General features: G+C 37.9%; 1 protein-coding gene and 2 long non-coding RNA genes across 3 annotated transcripts; 2 read left to right on the top strand and 1 right to left on the bottom strand.

Moving 5' to 3' along the window:
- Positions 1–1,108: 1,108 nt before the first annotated feature.
- On the bottom strand, positions 1,109–14,053 carry pcyox1l (prenylcysteine oxidase 1 like). The gene is made up of 6 exons (XM_082141338.1): positions 13,725–14,053; positions 13,409–13,615; positions 12,034–12,208; positions 9,503–9,714; positions 6,761–6,901; positions 1,109–3,296 (listed from the first exon to the last, which is right to left on the bottom strand). Exons 1-6 carry the CDS (start codon positions 13,816–13,818, stop codon positions 2,635–2,637), a joined length of 1,491 nt encoding a protein of 496 aa, XP_081997464.1. The 5' UTR covers positions 13,819–14,053; the 3' UTR covers positions 1,109–2,634.
- Positions 6,927–8,856, top strand: LOC309478022. The gene is made up of 3 exons (XR_014198760.1): positions 6,927–7,330; positions 7,419–7,718; positions 8,767–8,856. It is a non-coding gene; the product is annotated as an uncharacterized lncRNA (long non-coding RNA).
- A 3,593-nt stretch (positions 14,054–17,646) lies between the features above and the next one.
- LOC309477064 lies at positions 17,647–24,029 on the top strand. Its single transcript, XR_014198515.1, has 2 exons — positions 17,647–18,208; positions 19,466–24,029. It is a non-coding gene; the product is annotated as an uncharacterized lncRNA (long non-coding RNA).

Genomic DNA, 24,029 nt, shown 5'->3' with positions numbered 1-24,029 from the left:
CCTTTTCCTTTACTAATCTAGCAACTCCATACATTTTACTTTTTTCCCCTTAAAGAGCAAGCACTGTGTGGCATCCAAACGTAGAGGCATTGCTCAGTCTGTTTATTAAAAATCCCACATCTGCAGACAAAGCTTACATTGTGAACGCTCCTCATAATCACTGTAGTTTCCCACAGCATTTTAACACACTAGGCCTTTTTGTTTCCCACAAGCTTAGAGCGGAGAAACTAGACAATCTTGGGAAAAGTCCTCATCTCTTCAAACAGCGCCCTCCTCTGTCACTTCTGATGTTAAACAGTAAAAAAAAGAAAAAAAGAAGACAAAAAAGGGGGAAAAAAGAAAGATATCATCTATAATTAATTTTTTAAAGAAATGTTAGTTTCTTGATTATAATTACTAATCTGATCAATACAGTATGGGATTATTTTATTTTATCAAGTTTTTGAGACTCAAAAAAAAAACAAAAAACGTGACACTGAAAATTCAGCTTTGCATCAGAGGAATGAATTGTATTTTAATTTAATTTAATAGAAAAGTTATTTTAAAATCACAATACTATTTCAAAATAGTACTGTTTTTACTATATCTTTTTTATTTAAATTTTTTTTAATAAATGAAACTTTGGTGAACAGAAGAGACTTCTTTGAAACTTTTTTTTTTTTTAAATAAATAAAAAATAATTAAATACATTACAAGACCAGTTTTGCAACTGTCATGTTTAGTTTAGTTTGTTTTCATGTCTTTTATTTTGTAGTTATATTTCCTGTTTGTCATGTATTTCACGTGCTTCCCATGCCATGTTCTGATTGGATGTTTTAGTCATGTGTTTCTCAGTTCTGTTTTCTCATTGGTTTATTGTGTTCAGATGTTTCTTATTAGTCATTAGTCTTTGTGCCCATTGTCTTTTGTCTAGCTTTGTTCATGTAAACACTGTTGGTGAGATTTGTCTTCGTCAGGTCTAAATCAACTGTTCTAGATGTCAATGTTTGTTTAGTATTCTGTCTCAATAAACTTCGCATTAAACTCTCCTTTAGTCGACTTATATTACAGCACCACGGAGATACCAAACGCAGTCGCAGAATCCTTATTCAACACACTGGACATGAGATGACCACAAGCCAACCTTTATTGAAATGAGAAAGTCAAGCTATCATTATAAATCGATTTTAAAGATTAATTCCTGCTAAGACTTTACACATACATAGCATGTAAAACACAAAATTGTGAAACTAAAGCCCTATTCGGACGGGACTAGTTTAACATGGAGAGGAGGGGTAAAGTAATAATTACCAGAGCTTCTCTGTGACTTTAGTCCCGTCCGAATGTGCATCTCAGTGATCATTACGGACAATGTCAGTGAAGATTACGGTGACTTTTACCTTCTGGAAAAAGGTCTGGGAAAGGTCTATTCCCGTCTAAATAGACAAGCTGTAAATATGTAAGTAAATATTCCATCATTTCCGGTTTAAAAGTAGTTTTTCAAGCATGGAGACGCTTGAAAAAGCATTCAGTTGCGTTTTAGACGCTGGGACAAATCTGTGGCAAAACTCAAGTGTTTTCCACACACCATTCATATCATAAAGAAGATCAAAATCACTTGAACTTCTTTTATCTTTAGGTAGTGCTTATTACCAACAGAATCCAATCAGAATTTAAGGAATAAATCATTCGACTGGACCTAACTGTTATAGGTTATATAGATTATATGTGTTTGCGCACGTGATATGTGATGTGACCCTGGATCACAAAACCAGTCTTAAGTCACACGGGTATATTTGTGGCAATAGCCTTAATATGGGTCAAAATGATCGACTTTTCTTTTATGCCAAAAATCATGAGGATATTAAGTGAAGATCATGTTCCATGAAGATATGTTGTAAATGTCCTATTGTAAATATATAAAACATTTATTTGTGTGAGTGAATGCGGCACAATCGCGAACATAAATGGACAACTTTAAAGGAGATTTTCTCAATGTTTCGGTTTTTTTGCACCCTCAAATTCCAGATTTTCATTAAATAGTCGTATCTCGACCAAACATTGTCCCATCCTAACAAACATACATCAATGGAAAGCTTATTTATTCAGCTTTCAGATGATGTATAAATATCAATTTCTAAAAAATTGACCCATGTGACCCTAAGTTTTGTGGTCCAGGGTCACAAATTAGGAAGCAAATGACGACCGGAGGGTGACGGCGGTGTGTAAATCGAGTAACCCCTCCCACTTCTTCTGGTTTTACTGAGATTTCTTATCCCGTACGAATCGGCCATTAATATTACAGACGTCCTGTGGTAAAATTACATTATTACTCCATCAACCCTTGTAAGACTAATCCCATCCGAATAGGGCATAAGACTTCTTCAGCAAACATAAAAATGCATAAATATAGAATAACTCTTCAAATCTCTTCATGACTGACCCATGAAGTCGGTCAGTCATGGAGAAGACGTCCCACACATGAGAGATCAAGCGTTTAGCCCGAGACCGCACTGTTGTTTGTGTTCGCCAAACATGCAACCGTTTTAGCATCAAAATAGTAAAACCAAGACATACGCCGTGTTGTGTGGCTGTTGTGGAAGTTTAATCCTCCTCGTTAAATTCCATAGTGTCTTTACAACGACGTGATAAATGTCACAATTCTGTCTTCACTTTGTGCATGAGGTCTTTCTGGTCAATCATTTCCAGCTGTCTGTTCCAGCGGTGGTATGCTAACAGTGCTATATTCTTAGCCGCCACCGAGCTCATTTCCATCGCACTTCCAGCCCACTCGATTCCATTGAGGAAGTACAGGTTATCGTGCAGCTCCACCGGAGGCAAACCCTGCGTGCTTCCATAACTAGGGTACGCCAACCAATCCGTGACCTGCACGGAGTAATAGGACTTAAAAAGGGTCTTCAGCTCACTCTTCCCCAGAGGAACCGGGGAAAAGACCTTGTAAACCCCGGCCTCCTGAGGCTGTTTTCTGCGGAAGCCGGAGCTTATGTTGACGGGACACACGCTGGCGGCGCTGTTGAAGACCAGTCCGGGAGTGTCCGTGGTAAGGATGCTTGAAAATGGGAAAAGCTTTGGGTCGGGGAAGCCGAAGTAGGAGCAGTTTAGGTAGCCGTGGATGATGGAGGCCACGGTTTGGTGGTAGGAGCCCGTCATTTCTGGGAGTTGTGGCTCGAAGCCCTGGAATGAGATGCCGGAGTTGACGTTTTGTTGGAGAGGCGTTGCTACTACTACAATATCATAGAGCTCCGATGTCTTTTCATTTTGAGAGTCGTAGGTGAGCTCATACTGGTGGTAATCTCCTGAGGAAACAAACTGCAGTTTTAGATATTATTCAATCCACCTTATTCCTACGTCCCATGACGCTTCGCGCGAATAATGGGTGTAACTTCCGTTAAGTTGTAAACGATCAGTGAAACGCTCGCTCTATGAACGCAATACGTTAAAAAAAAGTGTCACAATGAGATGACATTAATCTACTCACCCTTCAACCATTAAAAGGGAATTTAAAAGTGTAAAAGCATCAACAAGGTACTTTCAACAGACGGGTTAAATATCATTGTAGTAATATCTATATATATATATATATATATCTGTATTATGTAACTTATGTTGCCTTAATCAAAAATGTTCATTAACTTCAGCAATACGTGATACTATTTCAAAGTGATTTCCGTCATTTTGACTGATAATAAATTGCATTTACCTGTGAAAACAAACCTGGAAACAAAGAGACGCAAGGATTTGAGGAGAATATCGAGAGATTCTTCGTGCATTCCAGTGAATTATTAATGTAATACAGGTGAAACTCGAAAAATTTCAATTTCATGCAAAAGTTCATTTATTTCAGTAATTCAACTTAAAAGGTGAAACTAATGATTATGGCTCACAGCTTATGAACATTTTCTAAATTTCTGAGATTTTGAATTTATAAGCTGTAAGCCATAATCATCAAAATTATAACAAATAAAGGCTTGAAATATCTCACTTTGCATGAAATGAGTCTTTATAATATATTAGTTTCACCTTTTCAAGTTGAATTACTGAAATAAATGAACTTTTGCATGATATTCAAATTTTTCGAGTTTCACCAGTATATCGTAAATTAAATCCGGGAGAACAGAGCACAAATGTGCAGTATATGTTGTCCTTTTTTCATACTTTTACAGCGGATTTCAAAGGGAAAGAAGAAAATAATCACGAGGAAAAGAAAGCAGTGACTGAAAAGAGCTGTCACGTTAAAACACCGAGTATAACGTCATTCTCATGATGTCTGAAAATAAATCATGAAGGGAAATGGACGGCTCATGCAGTCGAACTGACGGATCAGCTTTATTTGTAGGGCAACCTTATGATTTGAAATGATTCGAAATGATTAGTTTCAGCCTTTTTGAATGGAAATTCCCCAAACCGGAAGTGCCACCCATAATTCAACACGCAGTAAGGTCGTCAGGAATAAGGTGGATAAGACCACCACATTTATTTTTAAGGTGCGTTCACACTGGCAGCCATCCAGGCATTATAAAACTGATCGGTGAATGTTTTAAACAGCTGATTGGTACAGGACAGTTAATCACCGTTCTAAACTAATGCGCTGCTGCATTCTAACACAGATACATGAACCACTCCATGTTTTCACTGTTGTTACTGACCTAGACCATAGTACAGAATCTTCTGATCCAAAAACAATCGAAGAAGATCTGCGTAATCATACTCAGATTCTAGTCAGAATTTGAGATCTGAAACTGCTCCATTGGGCTGTGATTATGGGGCGTGTTTCAACCGAACCAGGAAAGAAAATGCCTCTGCACTCAATTGGATAGACCTTCAACCAATCAGAGCAACGGAGTTAGTGACGTATGTTTTTCATTCATGTTTCCGATCGACAAATGCCTCGATCGCGGTCGATATCTTCTATAATAGATATGGCGGAATCTACACATGATGTTTTATAAACAAAGTTCGGGAGGAGTATGTTCAAATAATCAATCCAATCAACTTGTCATCAAACAATTACCATGTCTACCCTATCAGCATGAGAGGAAGCATATATTTATTCACTCTGTCAACTCGCCTAACATTCCTTGACAGTTTTCAGCATCCTTCCACTCACTCTCGGCTTGTTCTTCCACAGCCAGGAATACGGGGGGAGCACTTTGGGTTCGGGCCGAGTACCGAGCCCGGAGCCTCTCCTCGGACAGCACGCCAAATATGCATTTATTCTATCTGACTTATTTGTAAGTGTGAACTCGTGAAATCTCAATTCTCCAGCGGCAGTCATCTTTGTTGTAAACGAATTCAACCCAAGCGCTCTTTGGTGACGTGGATGATTACGTTACTGTTGATCATCCGTCCATCATCGTATAAAGCCCGCCCTGACAATCTGATTGGTCCGAACAGCTTTTGTTTGGGCATAATAGCTCCTCAACGGATCAAGTCCAGACCGAACTTCCCGACCTAACATTTTTTGTTGGCGGGGCTAAGTTCGGCTGGCATCCAGGCTATGCGTAACCCAGAAGAAGGACTTTTTGGCCCCTTAAAAGTTCGTGCTAGTGACATTTTGGACAAACATCATATTCGTTCCGCTGTCTGACAGAAAATATGTAAATGAGAACAGCTTTATTGGACATATGTGAGCACGGATTAGAAGAGAAAACAAGATGCAAGTGTGACGCGATGTCACGAATATGCTAATTGACGCATGACGCCATCTAGCGACATGTTTGGGCAGGATTTAGCTACTTTCCTTTGAAAACAGTTGGCAACACTGAATAGAAGTTGTTTACGCACAAGTAAGCTAACGTGACCACCAAATAGAGCTGCGTGATTGGTCGTTAAATGATTCTTCTGTGTCTATTAAATCTAACCAATCAGTGTTTGCGCTGCCGCTGATCCAGAGAGAGCAGTGGTCATGTGTAGGTATGAAACGGCTTCACACAGTTTTTTCGCAATTTCTGTGTTACAATAATTCATATTTTCACAGAAGTACTAGGATAAAAGTTTATAGTTTGAATATAAACACTGATGTCTAAGGTAGAGATCAAAATAGAGTAAAATCACCTTTTAAAAGTATCATGACGAGTGAGCGGCTCCAGACAGTCGTTGAGCGTACATCGGCTGTACGCTCGTTATTGCGGTGCATTGTGGGATTGAATGAGTGCACTCAATAACGTCCACTATGGTTTGGGACACCACTATAATGGCTGTCCCCTTAAAATAACGCCCTATTTGAGGGTATAGGGGGCGATTTCGGATTCAGCCCGATGTATTTGTCATTGAATCATTCATTCAAGAGATTTGTTCAAAAATGCTGATTCATCCAGTACTGAAACAAGAAGCATTTATGAGACATTTTAAACAGACTGCAGCAATTAACATGTTGTCAGAACCTCTAGTAAATGACATGTTATGTTGTTTAGTTGTCAGTTCAGAATTGTGGTAGAATCGTGATCTCTGTTTTATCCAGAATCCTGACGCTCTATCACAAAACAATCTGAATGAAATGTCGAAACCCACGAAGAGGTGCAGGACTGTGAAGCTTTACGAGTGTTGATGGACTCGATCTACTCCATATACGTTTTGATTATCGTTCTGTATCCGATCCGGACAAAATCTTTGACAAAAAAGTGATTTTCTAAGCTTTCTTCATACATTCAAGTGTAGATCCAAGAACAGTATTTTTGCCTGTCAGTGTGAACACACCTTCAGAGGTCCAGATGAACATGATCATGTGTTTTCAGAGATAGTTTTTTTGTATGTGGAATACCTGCTGATCGTAGGCTAATGGTTGTAACTGGACTCTGGATGAGATTAGCTTTAGCTAGTTGAAGCAGTCCTGAGCAAACCAGCTTGTTTCCTCCCTCCACGGCCCAGAGATTGGCCTGTGCACCGGCGAGAGACACGGCACCTGTCACAGAGAAACACACACATCAGGACAGGTGATCTTATGACATCAGAACAGGTGATCTTATGACATCAGAACAGGTGATCTTATGACCAACATGGTTTTGTTCCAGGATCATTCAGAACTTTCTCTTCTACTGTTGATAAGATATTTAGGTTACACTTTATTTTAAGGTGATGTAGTTACATTGTGCTTACTCAAATAAGTGCTGAGTTAGGGTTTGGTTTAGGGTTAGTTACTCGTAACTATGTATAATTTACTGTTATTACTATAGTAAGTTAGCCTGACGTCATCATAATCATATTCTAGTCAGAATTTGAGATCTGAAACTGCTCCACTGGGCTGTGATTATGGGGCGTGTTTCAACTGAACCAGGAAGGAAAATGCCTCTGCACTCAATTGGATAGACCTACAACCAATCAGAGCAATGAAGTTAGTGACGTATGTTCTTCATTCATCTTTCCGATCGACAAATGCCTCGATCGCGGTTCTCGGTTCCTCTTTTCTTCTTCTATAACAGACGCGATGGCGGAATCTACACATCTCAATTCTCCAGCGGCAGTCATCGTTGTTGTAAACGAATTCAACCCAAGCGCTCTTTGCTGACGTGGATGATTACGTTACTGTTGATCATCTGTCCATCATCGTATAAAGCCCGCCCTGACAATTTGATTGGTCCGAACAGCTCTGGTTCGAGCAACGGATCAAGTCCAGACCAAACTTCCCGACCTCAACTGGTGTGGGCGGGGCTAAGTTTGGCTGGCATCCAGGCTAATAGTAAGTACATGTAGTAACGTAACCATGTCACCTTAAACGTACAGTATGGAATTTTTGGCCACTAGGGGTCGCTAACCTATTTACAATAACAAAGGCGTAGTTTGATGACGCAACATTTGCTAAGAATTATGGATCTTGTCGTCAACATCAAGCCGACCGATCTAATCTATGGATCTAATAATGTTTATGGATGACTGAATACATCGATGCTTTTATCATGACTGTGATATGAAGCAGTTCGGGATTGCTAAGAGACGGGTATCAGCTTCACACGCGACGCGAGTCCCGCATAAGGAATATGGACATTTCATTCTACCGAACTAACGTTACACGCGAGTGCAGAATTACTACTCACAGTCACAGGTCTGTTTATTAGACAAATTAAACTTGTGAGGTAACGCAGCGCTGTTCCACTTGGTCTAACATTACACTATCACTCTAAACTGCATTTGAATGTGTTGAAATGTATGTGTTAGTTTGTCTGTATGAGACTAGCAGTAAGCTAGATCAACATTAGAATAACATACAGATCATATTCTAACATTTCATCATGTTGAGCAATATAACATTGATTAGTAAATGTGCTCACCTGTTACATAAAGTACATGTAGAAGCGGTCGAAGTCTCGGATGTGGAGCTCTCGTTTATATACTGTCTATGGGAGCTCTAGGCATCTCGAAAACACCGCGCTGATATTGATTCTCGTTTTAGTTCTCCTTTTGTATCCAAAGTCTGCTTGCCATGGTCCATAATGTTTGAACGAAACAACAACAGCGTGCAAATAGACATTGCAAACTACCGTCAGTCGCTTTGGTTACTATCATAGGGCTCTGGTTCATAGCTCTGGTTGCCATGGCAGTACGAGCGGAAACCAGGGACAACGCGGATATGACGCCAGTGACGGCGACAAAACGGAAATTAAGAAACGGGACGTTTCTCGAATTAAATTACAAATTTCTCCTGGTTTGAAAGTTGTTGGAAACAGTCGGGATAATGTAAGTACACAACTAAAAAAATATATATAACATAGATATAGTGATTTTTGCTATTTTTAAAGCAAAAAAGTTACATATTGTGGCTTTAAAATAAAGTATTACCAGTATAAAAAGTGCCAAATCATGAAAACTTTGATGTAAAACAGTTTTATGTCATATAACACAAACTTTTAGAACTCTGTCCAATTAAGAAATCAACTTGTTTAATTTTTTAACATTTAAAAATGAACGTACATGGTCACAAAATTAATTTAACTATTATATAAAAATGTACAATGTTTCAAAATATTTTTTAAATGTTTTTTATTATGTTCACAAAGGGCTAAAAATGGCTGTTTGTGTTTGAGTACATTTTAAAATGTAACTTATTCCTCTGATAATAAAGATGAACATGTTAATGTTAAAACAGTTGCTTAATATATTAATATTAGTTCATTTGAAATGTAACAATGTCTTTACTGACACATTTGATCAATTTAATGCATTAAAAATGCTTCATTTAAAAAAAATTATAATAATACTGTACCCAAAACTTTTGAATAGTAGTGTATATTTAATAGATTTTTAAATTGATGCTTATGTTTTTGGTGCAAAAACTTTACAATATATTTACATGATGACAAGACACCTTTAGATTTTTAATAAGAAGATCTTGTATCCCTTTAATGTTTGAGGTTTATTATTATACTCTATATATCTAGCTATACATACACCTTGTGCTTCAAATATGTATTATGTGATTATTATTCATCACTTTTAGAATTAAAAGAAAGTGAAAAGTAGAGTATAATTCTCATAAGAGTGTAGAAATACAGTTTTCGGCTGTGCATACCGACAAACGCAGGGATGCTGATGTTCTGGCCGTAGTTGACCCTCATGATGGGGGCGATGACTTCATCAATGAAGCGCTGGGAGACGCCCAGTTCTAGCAGAGACTCGGAGAGAGAGCGGCGGGTCATGTTGATAAACCCCGAACCGCCCAAAGAATGCAGCAGCTCTTCCACTGAACTGAAGGCGTAGCCATGGGCCTGATATTTATAGATCCTGACAGGAAAAGAGAGGATGATGGTGAGACAGATAATTTGGTAAATGAAAATCAAATACAAAAACTAGTCACTCAGCTGAACAGAACTGCAGATTTTAAGGTTCCCCAACACTACAGATAACAGAGAATGCATCAACAAGAAGTGGTTTGACAAGAAGTGCCTCTTTCTTCTCGTTTTTTCAGTATTACCCATTGAGGACATAATCAAAATGCTTTTTTTTTTAAATGCCCTTTTGTGCTTTTTCGAATATTATATTTCATGCCGTGTGTAATAAAGCTGTTTGTGACTGTAAAAGGACTGCAAAGTTTAAAAGATCAAAGTGCACAATAAATGAGTTATTGTGTCCCAAAAGAAAGAAGCGAAAGAAAGAACTGCCTGAAACGGGTCGTCAGTCACTCCAGTCTTACTTCCTGCATGAACCGATATAGGTTTGTAACAAATTTGCATAATTATACATTTGCACAATTTTTTAAACAGATATTTAATAGTGTTGGGACATGTTTCCTATCGATTGTAAACAAACGCTTTCTCTCTGGTTCTGTTCCAGATCAGTGTACACATTTATTTATTTATTTATTTATTTATTAACATATCTTTATTGCGAGGATTAACCCCTTGAGATGAAACATCTCGTTTTCAAGGGGGTCCTCCAGTACATCAAAGCAAAAAAGAACCAAAACAGCAGAGCAAATATCACATCACGGTCAAAGACAGCACAACAAAACACAACAACACACACAAGCTAGCTCACAATGCTCAACCCCACCCCACCCAGCACGAACCCCACAAGTAACATGACAGAAAAACAACCACATGACTAGCATTGCACAAGGTCAAGGACTAAGAGGAACACAAACAAGAAAATGAATGATGATAATAACAATAATAAATAAATAAAAATGAGAACATAAAAATGAGAACTAGTAAACACATGACCAATGAAGTCCAAGGTCAAACAAAACTAGAAACAAAAACAAATGTTCCGAAGATGTTCCCCGAGAGCCCTTCGAAACGCTGTAAGTGAAGTTAAAGAACGGAGAGAAAATGGAAGATTATTCCAATCATATGGAGCCTTAAAAACAAAATGCATATTTCCCTTCCTAACCAGAAAATTTAAACAGTTAACAGATTGATAAAGTATTTTAAGACGAGAGTTGTGTTTGTTTGTCATTGCTTGTACATGAGTTTTAAAAGATAAATCAGTTTCCAGCCAAACACCAAGATATTTAAAGGTCTCAGTTGACTCTAAAGGAGAGGAGTCGAGAAAACAAAGATTAAGGTTGTTTTCACCACCTATATCCAAGGCTTTTCTATGGAACAGTAAAGAGTAGGACTTTGATTTATTTATGACTTTGACACAAGATGTCGCCTTGGCTACGGTTTCCAATGAACTGCAGTAGCCAAGGCGACATCTAGTGTATATATCTATGCACCAGTCTGCGCACACGTCACACAGAAGGATGCGCGAGCGCCCTCAGATCACTTGGACGTGGCTGTGTTCAAGAGGTAAAAACGATATAAATCCTGTTCGTTTTCTCACACAAACCGCTCGTTTCGTGTCTTAGGCCATCAATGTGTACTTACGATGGGGAATTGTTTTAATTTGGACTCTGTGCATGCTCTTTGAGACAGTGACCATAGACCTGCATTATATGACTGACAGACAAGAACGGTTTGACCTAAAAATATCAAAATTTAAACTACTGTGGAAAAAAAGACACCTACATCTTGGATGCCCTTGAGGTAAGCTAAAACATACCAAAATTTAATTTCAAAGTGAACTATCCCTTTAATGTTGAAAGACGGTAATTGTTTACTGGGACATGATACGGATTTCGGTAAGTTGTACAATATCTTTTAACATAACTTCGGCTATGTTGCTGCAATGTATATTATGAGAAAATAAAGTGTTCTTTGACCTTGGATGCATGTAAAAGTATTATAGGAGACAAACAAAACATAATTAGGAGCCTTTAAAATAGCATAATAGAGGCACTTTAAAATGCAACAGCCCTACGTCACAGCACAACAAAACCACTTGCTATTCAGTTTCAGGTGGTAATTATAACATTTAATTCTAACAGGCAGAGATTTGGGGAAAAAAAATACTATGGAAGTCAGTGGCCATCAACTGGTTACCAACATTCTTCAAAATATCTTCCTTTGTGTTCAGCAGAAGAAAGAAATTCATACAGGTTTGGAACAACTTGTGGGTGAGTAAATGGGTGAATTGTGTGCTTAATTATAAACATAAGCTAATTTAAAAGATTATAAACTGTCAGTAAGCGGTTTTAATGTCCTCTACCCTTTCGCTCACCTCATGAACTTCTCCATGATCTCCTCCACCCACATCTGCAGGCGGATGAAGCTGATCCCATAGCGCCACCACAAGCGGAACAGATCCAGCAGGTACCAGTCCGTCTCCTCCAGGATAAACTCCTCTCCATTAAACACTGCGGTTTTCCCAGCCACGCTCTTACGGTACTTCAGCCCTGTGGACGGGTAACATGAGACGAGCACTGAAGAGAACAGCCTCACACTTTATATAATGTGTCTTTCATTGTACTTGCATAAAAAAATAAAAAAATGAAAATTTCTCATTCATTTCTCATCCTCATGTCGTTCCAAACCCGTATGACTTTTGTTCATCTTCAGAAACACAAATGAAGATATTTTAAATGCAATCTGAGAGATTTCTGTCCCTCCATTGACAGCTACTTTGATGTTTCAAAAAGTTCATAAATAGATCATAAAACTAATCCATATGAATTGAGTGGTTTAGTCCAAATTTCCTAAAGAGACTTGATCGCTTTATGAGGCACAGATTGAATTTAGGCTTTTATTCACAAAAACATTCATCAACACACTAGTCAGTTGTGGTAAACTGAACCTCAAGCATGTTCGCTTGACGTGCGAGAACCAGTGAGGTTTATTCTCGTGTTACGCAGCAGGTTTGAGCTTCAGCAAGAGGTTTGTTCTCGCTCGTCAAGCAGGTTCGGTTGAGCTTTTATGTATGTTCGCTGATCAATATGTGAATAAAAGCCTAAATTCAATCTGTTCATCATATAAAGCGATTGAGACCATTCAGAAAATTTGGTCTAAACCACTCAATTCATATGGATTAGTTTTATGAACTTTTTGATGCGTCAAAGTGGTAGTTGCGTAGCTGTCAATGGAGGGACAGAAATCTCTCCGATTTTATTAAAAATACCTTCATTTGTGTTCAAAAGATGAATGAAAGTCTAACAGGTTTGGAACGACACAAGGGTGAGTAAATAATGACAGAATTTTCACTATCCCTTTAAGTGCAGTGTACTTATTGTGTGTTCATATTGTATTGCAAAACACTCGTGCTGCTATTGAGGAGTGATACGGGTAATGTTAGGGGCAGGTTTAAGGGAAAGTCAACAGTGAAATTACAGATGCAATTACATGCAGGTATTTTTTTATTTTTAAATAAGTACAATGTAAAAACATGTATGAACAAAATAATTGCATTGCATCAAATGATTAATTTAAATGTTAGTGCATAGTTGTTAAAGACACCTATTAAGTGTGGCTGAGAACAGAATGAACAAAAACAAACCCCTTACGCGAAGTATGAGCAACTGAAGAAGTGTTTTCTCAGGAGGAGGACTAATTCAGTCACTAATAACTAACTTCAACATTTTAGCAACATGACTACAACTAACCCAGTTGCTGGACAAAGTCTTGCATGTGCAGGTTGAGGGAATGGATGATGGATCCCCCGGACTCGTACTCTTGCTGGTTGACGGTCACAGTAGCCAGTCGACCGCCGACTGAGCCTTTCTCAAACACATCGATTCTCACTTCTGGCCCGAAATGTTGCCTAAGGAAATGAGCTGTGGCGGTTCCTCCGATTCCGGCTCCAACAACAGCTACACACACACACACACACACACACACAACACGACACGACACGAGTGTCAGTGTTCAGACTGCAGCATAAAAACCTTTATTAGTAATATCATTCACTTTTTGGCCTACCTATTTTAGAAGGCGGAGCGCCATCTTGCTTTGCATAATCCGAATCCGCCAATACATGCACAAAAGAAAGAAGAACAAGCAGAGACTGATGCATGTTTGTTTATGAACCGAGACTACTTCCAATGAACAGAGGATGCACGTGCATTCAAGCTAACAGTTAAATGAATGCATGAGCCTTTATGCATTTCTTCTCATCATTGTAATAGAAAGGAAAAAAAGGAATTAACACGCAAATAGTTGATGATTTTGATAAATGTCGCTTAAAAGCTATACGCATTAATGTCTGCTACTGTCCACCGGCAACAAGAACGCATGATCGTTCATGCGCACGCTTCTGACCAATCAAAGCAAGAGAAACTCTCTTCTGACCAATCGGAGCGATATAAATGTCTGACCAATCGGAATAGGAAGAAACCTTCTTTCTTCCGGGATGCCTTGAAGCATAAAAGATGGAATGGGCTTCTTGGTCCCAATTATTGGTTAGATTTAGTTTTTGTTGGAAGTTAAAAGATGCCATAAGCGATTTCAGCGACTGTTTTAGACCGTCCAGTTCCGTCAATCATACGGCATATATTTAAAACACTGCCTTTCAAAGACATTTTAAGGTATGATTGACAGACAGAAAGCGTTTCTGCCTAAAAGATCGCTAAATTACTTTTAATTGCATTTACAGCAGGTGTGATTTCTCAGTCAGGAGTCAGGTGATATCTGGCAGGTAAATTATGTTACATTTCCAGGTTTCTCAGAAGCGGAAGTCGTTATAGTTTGTGTTCCCATTTTCTCAAATAGCAAGAGAAAAACATCACAATAGTGTTTTCATAACTTTCAAAAAGAGGAAAAAAATGTATATAGAGATTGATAACGGCAGTCGGAAGAGAGAAAGACCTTATAGCCACTGTATTCGAAACAGCAGCGTTAATTAGTTTTTGTAATTTAAAGTAAAGGTTATATAATACAAAGTAGCCTAAAGTGTTATATTATATATATTATATTATATTATATTTAAGTTAAATAATTTCAATTAAATGGCAATGCAAATTACCTATTAATTGTCATTTAAGTGAAATTATTGAACTTAAATATACAAGCTTTATAAAAATTATCATTCTAGAAGAAAATTTCAGATGGCACTTAGAGGCTTTTGCATCTGAACTCTTCATATATATATATATATATATATAAAACTTTGCAGGATTTACGATGATGACCAGTAGAAGAACAATCAACACACTGAAGAGATGCAGGCCTAGCTATACGTCACAGCCTTGCTTTCATTCCTGTGAAAAATCAAAGATGACACTGCTGTGAATAAGGTCTGGCGTATACTTTCATTCACTATTCCCTACTTTACTCCACTAATATAGTCCACTTGAAGGAGTGAATGAAAACGAGTGAGTGAATTCGGACACTGCGACGGAAGGGCATCAGTTTTTACATAGTTTGTGCTTGCTGTTTAATAATCATTTGAAACTTAGCAAACTGGCAGCTCCAGTAGTAATGAAAAGATTTATCTTGAACTCTCTCATGGAACTATGTATACATCTTATTTAAACAATTTAATAACCAATTAAGAAGGAATTTATACCTTTGGAAAATGGATGGATAAATTAATTTCGATACGACTCTCACAGTGCATTATGGGTATTCTCTAGCCGTTGCACACTCGTTATTGCGGTGCATTGTGGGATTGAATGAGTGCACAATAACGTCCTCTATGGTTTCGGACAGCACTACAAATGGCCGTTAGCGTCCTATATAAAGGAGTATTTCGACACAGCTCCGTTCACGCCACGTCGTAATTATCGTAATTACAGGATTTCAACTTGTAAAAAGTGTTCATGTTCTCATAGAGCTCGTAATTACAACTTGTGTGCTGGGAATTTTCTGAGAGCTCCTACTTGCACCACATGATCAAAAACAAAACAAAAAACATATATTATGCAATTCCAATATATCAGCATTGTCACAAATAATGAACATTTTCCCTGCATTATGTATGTATAACTCCTTAAAAATGGAAAGCACAAGAGAACTATTTAAAATAAAAAAAGAGTTGTATTAAATAATTAAATAAAATTAGATTCAATTAATATAAATAAAAAGTCAAAATAAAAATAATAATATTAAAAACATTAAATAATTAAATTAAACAAATTTAAATCTGGTAGAGAAATTAGAGTTTACTTTAGATATTGATATTTTACATACACTAATAGAGTGTTCCAGTCAGATTGTGTGTTAGTTATTAGTTAATTCTGGGCCAGGGAGAAATTCCCCTTTAGCCAACTGGTTTTGTTTGGAGACTGATTTCCCAAACAATTATTATGTTCAAGATTAAGAGGGATTTTCTTACAAAATCACAATGACCAGTGCCAGGAACCTGAAACATGATTTGACTTGATGCCTGTCCAGGAAATGTCCCTTGACCTGAAAGGTTACAATAGATTAAAAATACATGTAATGTTCTGTTTAAAAAGTGAAACCATTATTTATGGATTTGTACCATTTGTGACATTTCAAAGATTTCTTAAAATACTACAGTGACTAATGAAGAAAGATCGTCGAAATAAATATTGACCACTCATTCCAGTCACTGACATTTTCACCCCCCCCCCCCCCCCCAAAATAAATAAATAAATAATATATATATATATATATATATATATATATGAAGAGTTCAGATGCAAATGCTAAGTGCCATCTGAAATTTTCTTCTAGAATGATAATTTTTATCAAGCTTGTATATTTAAGTTCAGTAATTTCACTTAAATGACAATTAATAGGTCATTTTCATTGCCATTTAAGTGAAATTACTGAATTTAAATATACAAGCTTGATAAAAATTATCATTCTAGAAGAAAATTTCAGATGGCACTTAGAGGCTTTTGCATCTGAACTCTTCATATATATATTTATATGCTTATTTGGTTATAGTTAACATTTGTGCCCGGTTTCACGGACAAGGCTTAAGATAGTCTCATTCTAAAATGCATGTTTGAGTTGTTTTAACTGAGCGCTGATATATCTTTAAATATGTCATATAATGTGTTTTTTCTAAGGCACATTTATAAAAGCTACTTAAATGTCTAAATCCTGGCTTGATCTAAACCCTGTCTGTGAAACCAGGCCATGGTGTCTTCACTTTGCTTGTGTTATATGAGGAAATAATTCTCATTTGTTCAAGAACACTGTAAACATTGACATTGCCGTTTATATCTTCGAAACTGTGCCATTAATCTTCCTCTCCAGAGTTGATGCTGGCTTTCACACGTTTGCACTTTTAAAGGTCAGCGTTTATTTATACGCCGTTTTCTCGTCATGAGAGTGGCCTGTGACTTCAGGTCATCTGTAGTGAGATTCTGACTCATTTCCTCATGTCATGTGAGGAGAGAGAAAACTCAGTGGCGCAAGATGGCCATAAGTCATGATGACCGATATCATAAAAACAACTCATGAAAAGTCATGACAGGACATTCCCACATTGTTTATGACCTTTACAGACATATTTCGCTGCTGTAATGTCAAATGGTCAGTGGAAATGTTTACACAATTCATCGAAAAGCGGTGACCTAAAAACGGTAACATGTAAACGTTCAAGTCAGCGATATTATTTAACACGACTGAACCCACCTATAAACATTCATTCATATGGCCTATACCCACAAATCAAACATTTTTGGGTCAAATCAGCTGGAAATCACACTTTAAGCGAACAGGTTACTACTGTTGACAGTGTATAAAGCTGAATGCAGGGCGTCTCGTCAGCAAATGCAGTGGAAGCGTGAAAACTAGAGTGATGTTCAAAACAGGAGGTCTGATATTTTGCATTGTTTTGGTACTCTTGGAAACTGGGACGAAAAAAAAAAGTTGGTCTAATAACAGCCATGTGACAGTTAGACAGGACGAGAGATATGGCACTCTTGATGGGCAAACCGAACAGGGTTAGGATTTCCCCGTCTCAACCCACGGACTTTACAGAGCGGAAATGGTGCATTAAATACTTAACCAACATTTCCTCCTGCTCTGGCGGTTGGGGTTTTCTCAACACCAGCGTTGCTTACACGTCGCCTCGTCTGCAATAACAGGCTATACCGACGGAAAAACAATGTTATTCGATCAACCTTTATCCATTAAACATGATTGCAGCCGTGTGCTGTTGGTGGTGTGACGTGGGTCTATTATCATGGGCCGTACGTGTGTTGTGCAATTACGGCTATCTTTGCACTTTGAGCAAAATGGATAGCAGAGGGACTTTCCCATGACTATGTGTGTAGTGTGGAACAAACGCCCATGCAAATGACAGGTCTAATCGATGGGTTTATATAGGGATGCTGCACTGAGCGAGTAGGCGGCAGAAGAGCTTATCGCTCACGGCAAGGTTCATGAGAGACGTGATTCAGCATCCTCAATATGGTACTGGTACCGAAATGACTCAGTAACAACACATGATGTGGACCTGTGGAGAGAAGAGGCAAAAACTGAAGGTAGGTTTAAGGAGGTGAGTGATAAAACGCAGATAAACGACAGATGCGCACGTGGGTTGAAGAAGTCAGTGGAGTTGAAGATGTTAAAAAAAATATTAAAAAAAGTTGCAAATGCAATCGTTGCATTTGATGTTTAAGAGCGTTCCCACACTTCATATAAACACTTATCAATGTGGGATTTATGAGGGCAGTTCAGATTCATCATAACACCACATGCATAATACTGGAGGCAATATGCGCATCTCTTAGCGCGTTTAAATACACTACTGTTCAAAAGTTTAGGGTAAGCAAGACTTTTTGTGGAAGAAATTATTCATTTTATTTAGCAGGGATGCATTCGTTGATCTAAAGTGGGAGTAAAGACATTTATATTGTTATAAACGATTTCTATTCATCGAAAAATAAAAAATAAATTAAAAAAAGTGTCACGGTTTCCCCCCAAAATAATTTTGCAGCACAACTGTTTTCAACATTGATCAGTTCTGAAGGATCATGCGACTCTGAAGAACTTCATTTTTTTAAGTTGTATTAAGATTTCACAATATTACTGCACTGGGGGGGAAAAAAATACAATCAATAAGTTATGACAACAAATGTTTTTACATTGCTTTAACTCACAAAAAATGTAAAACTCATTTTTTAAAGTCAGTTTAATGTAATATAAGTTGCAATTACTTAAATATCCAAATTGATTGTACTTATAAATTTAATGCAGACACTTTATTTTGATCAAATAAACTTATAATAGTGAGTATAATAGATTTTCAAAAGCAAAATCTTATCGACCCCAAACTAATGAAAGGCACAGTGTATGTTACATTTATTGTTATATAAATTTTGTTTGTAGTAGGTGAAATTAATTTGTTGGGAAGTTCTAACATACACGCACGAATTAACATAATTAAAAGTTCATTCAACTGAAAACATTATTTAAATGATCCTTGATCACAGGAATCTTAGTTTAATTCATATCTTGTTCTTATTTGATTCTAGCAAAGGAAGTTAACCCCAACATGACAAATATTAGTTTGATTCATTCGTGCTTGAAATGCTTTCGAGAAAATGCTCTTGAACAAATACAGAATTGCTGGAATCATGAAGAGGAACGAGGAAACCCAAGACAAAAAAAAAATTGGCTACCAAAAGAGACAAAGTTGTGCGACACATTTTTACTAACTAAATAATACTTGAATTTATCTGTTTTTATTTTTGGTGATAAATGATTTCTCCCCCCCCCCCCCCCCGCCCCCCCCGCAGCTCTGCATGACTTCTGGATGTTAAACTGAGCTCTTGGCTTTGAGAACTGAATTCCAAGGGTGTCTTCTTTATATTCAGCCCACGGAGTTCAGTTCTTAAGTTTGGATGCTCTCGGCATCGGCTCTGACCCACGACCTGCACAGACACTGGACCAGAAGGTACTGATGCCGTTTATCATGCACAATTCCTCAGTCCTCTTGCTTTCAAATAAGAGATCTTAATGCACTAGTTCAGTGGATTCTGTCAGGTTGTGGATCATCATTTCTCTATTGCGTAGAAGTAAAATAGAAAACTATTGATGTAGTTTTGTATGGTGATTTTTTTATTTTACTTTTTTTTATTAGCACTTTTATTTTTATCCTACACTTGTAAGTGAAGTCTTGTTTGATTAAACACGATATAGTAAATAAGAGTAATTAATTGTTTACCAGCAATGTTTTTTTAATCTAATATACTGTATAATGTATGTATAATGTAAAATATATACAGTATATATATATATATATATATATATATATATATATACACACACACATATATTACTTGCTCTATATTATATTTTGACATTAAATAATATCAGTACGATGAATAGCATGTTGTGAATAATGGGAAATACGTCTGTTATTAAAGAAAGGCAATATTTATTTACTGTTTTTGCAGCACAATACGTTTTATGAACTTTATTGCTAAAGTATTTTGATAATAAAAACATTTTTCATTTTAATATGAAACAAATATTTTGTTTTATGCAATTCAAAGCGAAAATTACAGGCCATTATCCTTTTAAAGTGCATTATGAACTTTAACTGCTTTGCTGAAACTGGTTTACTAAAATTAATTTGAAGTTGTATTATAGCCAGTCATCGGCAAAAGTGTACTTTGTACATTTGACACTTTATTTTACAGTGTCCTTGTTAGACATGTGACATGTAGTTAATAACAACAGTAAATTAAACTAAAACTCTATATAAAACTAAAACTGAATGGAAATTAATTTTACTTGGTTAAAGCTGCAGTCCGTAACTTATAGTCCAGATATAAACACTTATTATGGGTGGACCGTAGTGATTCAGGATGAGACAAACACACGTTTTTGGAAAATGGATTCATGATGAACTCGCTTATTATATGCATTTTGTAAATGTTGAACACAAAACAGTTACGGACTGCAGCTTTAAATGTATAAATACTCTCTCACGAGCACACCTTCAAATAAACTTGATAACCATGATAACCAACATATAGCATATACTTTTTTTCAAATGCTTTATCTGATGTCCAGTTGTTAAATCACTCTTAGTTCTTGACATTTTAAAGTAAAATGTCTTCATCGCCCCAATCTGACCAAAAAAGACTCTTGAAACTGACATGATCCGGAAGGCTTCGGCTGATTTCTTCATTTTAAAGACAATTTAAAGGGGTCATGACATGAGAAATCAAACTTGCCTTGATCTGTTGATGATAATTAGGTCTTTGCACGATAATTAAATTAAATTAAATTCACATTTAGCATTTTGCACAATACAAATAATTTCAAAGCAGCTTTACAGAAAAATACATGTTTCTACATTACAATTTAGAGTTATCTGTGTCAAAGTAATGTCCATTTGTCCAGAAAACTAAGATAATACAAATCATGTAGTTAGCTAAAATCATGTTCTCATTTAGGCAGAAACAATGGTCTCATTGAAACAGCTAATACAAGTAGGGATCATAATGATTATATAGAAAAGTTGGCAGTTTTCCATCATGTCTGCATCTGAAGTCTTCATAGGAGGCGGGATCCAGACGGTGTGCTGTTTCCTCGTAGCTGCCGTTCATAACATTTAGAGCAAAAGATAATCATGTGCACGTCATCTGACTGACATCTGACATTTGTACTGGAGTACAAAGAGATTAAGATATGTAGGCTATTATATGAATGCTAGGCTAAAGAGATGCATCTTTAATCTAGATTTCAAACTGGGAGAGCGAGTCTGAGTCCCGAACATTATCAGGAAGGCTACTCCAGAGTTTAGGAGCCAAATGTGGAAACACTCTCCCTCCTTCAGTGGACTTAGATATTCTAGGTACTATCAGAAGCCCAGAGTTTTGTGATCTTAAAGAGCGTGATGGATTGTAGGGCAATAGAATATTAGTTTAATAGGTCAGTAGCAATACTTTTCAATTAATACGGAACTTAATAGGTAACCAGTGTAGAGATGATAAAATATGGGTTATATGATAAGATTTTCCTGATAAGAACTCTAGTATAGCTGCATTATGGACTTAACTGTAGCTTGTTTATTGAGGATGTAATGCATTACAGTAATCTAGACTAGAGGTCATGAATGCCTGAACTAACTTTTTAACCTGGATGGGAGACTCCTGGGAAAACCAGGTTGCTGCTGGAAGAGGTGTTAGTGAGGCCAGCAGGGGGCGCTCACCCTGTGGTCTGTGCGGGTCCTAACCTTTTTTACAGTCTATGGTCCTAACGCTCCAGTGTAGTGATGGGGACACTATACTGTCAAAGAGCACCATCCTTCGGATGAGACGTTAAACTGAGGTCCTGAGTCTCTGTGGTCAGTAAAAATCCCAGGATGTCCTTCGGAAAAAGAGTAGGGGTGTAACCCCGGTATCCTGGACACATTTGCCCATTGGCCATCATTGGCCTCCTAATCATCCCCATATATACACTGACTGGCTTCATCTCTGTCTCCTCTCCACCAGTAAGCTGGTGTGTGGTGGGCGTTCTGGCACAAAATGGCTGCCGTCGCATCATCCAGGTGGAGCTGCACATTGGTGATGGTTGAGAAGATCCCCCTTTCTATGTGTAAAGTGCTTTGAGTACCCAGAAAAGCGCTATATAAATGTAACAAATTATTATTATTATTATTATTATCATTATTACAGGTGGGAATGGAGACACTGTGGAAGGACGAGACACTGGAGACAGGGAGAGAAATCCACTTTGAATAAACGAGATTAGACGATGAGCTGTGGTGAAGTGAGTGCATTTATAGCGGCGGTGGTGAGGGTGATGGCAGATGTAGTGCAGATCTGTGACAGTTACGATTGCAGAGGTCGTTCCTGAATACCTAACCTGTCCTGAGACGCCCGCGGAGGTCGTCCGTGAACTTTCTGCCTGTCCTGAACACAGACTGTAAAAAAAAGATGGACGACGCACCCTCCCTCTCTTCCATTGTAGTAAGCGAAGCCGCCAGTGACCCAATATGGCGCTGACATCTTGAGTCTCGAGTCTGCGCAGCAGTGAGCGTGAAGTGGTATCAAGGTACTAACTAAAACCAAACTTATTTAAAGAACGAACTCTTGAACTCATATCAGCGTGATTTAAAAAAACTGGCTAAAATGACAGAAACCATCTTTGGGAAAAAAAATATTTGATGTGTAATTTGATTGTTTAGTTTGTCTCACGTCCATTACGTTACATGGAGAGGGCGGGGTTTATGAACTATACTGGGACCAGCCACCAGGGGGCGACCGAGACGCTTTGGCTTCACTTTTCAGGACTCGTGTGGCTCGCTTTGCCCCGACATGACCACGGAGGTCACCTATGAACTCTCAGTTTGTCCTGTTATGGCCACAGAGGTTAATCTGAACTCTCTGCCTGTTTTGACACAGCCCTAGAGGCCAACCATAACCTCTCTATGCTCTTTGTTCCAGTTCCACCTGATTAGTGATGGTGGTTTTCTGATGGTGGCGTCCAGGTCCGACCAAACGGCAACCGTCCGGTCTCTCTCTTGAATCCAACACGGAAGTGACTTAAACTGCAACTCAACGACTGGCCACTAGAGACCGGTTGCAATAGAGAGTCAATCCCATAAACCCCCATGTTAAAATGCCCAACTTTACAGCAGAAAAAAACATGTTTACAGCCTGGTGCAAAAAGTGGTTTTGGTCAATATAGCTAATTTTGCTCTTCATGATGACTGTGAGGGGGGTGAATTTTTTATAACTCATCCGTTTAAATTATATTAAGCCTTAAAGTTCTGCATAATTAAGGGCGTGGCCACTTGAGTGACAGGTGGATTGCGGCTGATGTCACTACTAGCCGTCTGTCTGTTAGCGTCACGTCACCTCAGCTAATCCGTCTCTCTGATCATTTTCGGTTATCCAGGAATGACGCGCGGCCAAGATGGCGACGGCCGGCTCCGCCCACTTTGGGCTTCAAAAATGCTCTTCTGAAACCTACGGGTGACGTCACGAACACTACGTCCATATTTTTTTTACAGCCAATGATTCCGACTGATGGTCCTTAGCTACGCCTTGGCAGCACCAGCTGGAGAGCCCACGATCTCCACCAGAGGGCACTGGTTCCACCTGCTTTAACTCACTGTGAACGACATTTCCCAAAACTCATTGCCAGGACTAATTGCCAGGACTTTACTTTGCAAAATCTTGTATGTTGTTGTTACACAGCATTTCTGAGCATTATCCTGGTTTTCTGATTTTTTTTATTACCCTTTTGCCTGTGTTTTCTGCCCTGTTGTTCACTTGGATTGCTTGACCTTTTGCCTGTTATATATTCTGAATTGTCCCAATAAAGCTGCATTTGGATCTTCAA

The sequence above is a fragment of the Leuciscus leuciscus genome, assembly GCF_965113295.1.
Source record: "Leuciscus leuciscus genome assembly, chromosome: 16".
NCBI classification, from domain to species: domain Eukaryota; kingdom Metazoa; phylum Chordata; class Actinopteri; order Cypriniformes; family Leuciscidae; genus Leuciscus; species Leuciscus leuciscus.
This window is presented reverse-complemented; position numbering and strand designations above follow the sequence as displayed.

Coding starts and splice junctions, on each gene's coding strand:
- pcyox1l (XM_082141338.1), bottom strand. CDS start 13,818: ATGCATCAGTCTCTGCTTGTTCTTCTTTCTTTTGTGCATGTATTGGCG. Junction 13,616..13,724: donor CGCTCCGCCTTCTAAAATAG/GTAGGCCAAAAA, acceptor GTGTGTGTGTAG/CTGTTGTTGGAGCCGGAATC. Junction 3,297..6,760: donor CATTAGCCTACGATCAGCAG/GTATTCCACATA, acceptor TTGTTTCCTCAG/GAGATTACCACCAGTATGAG.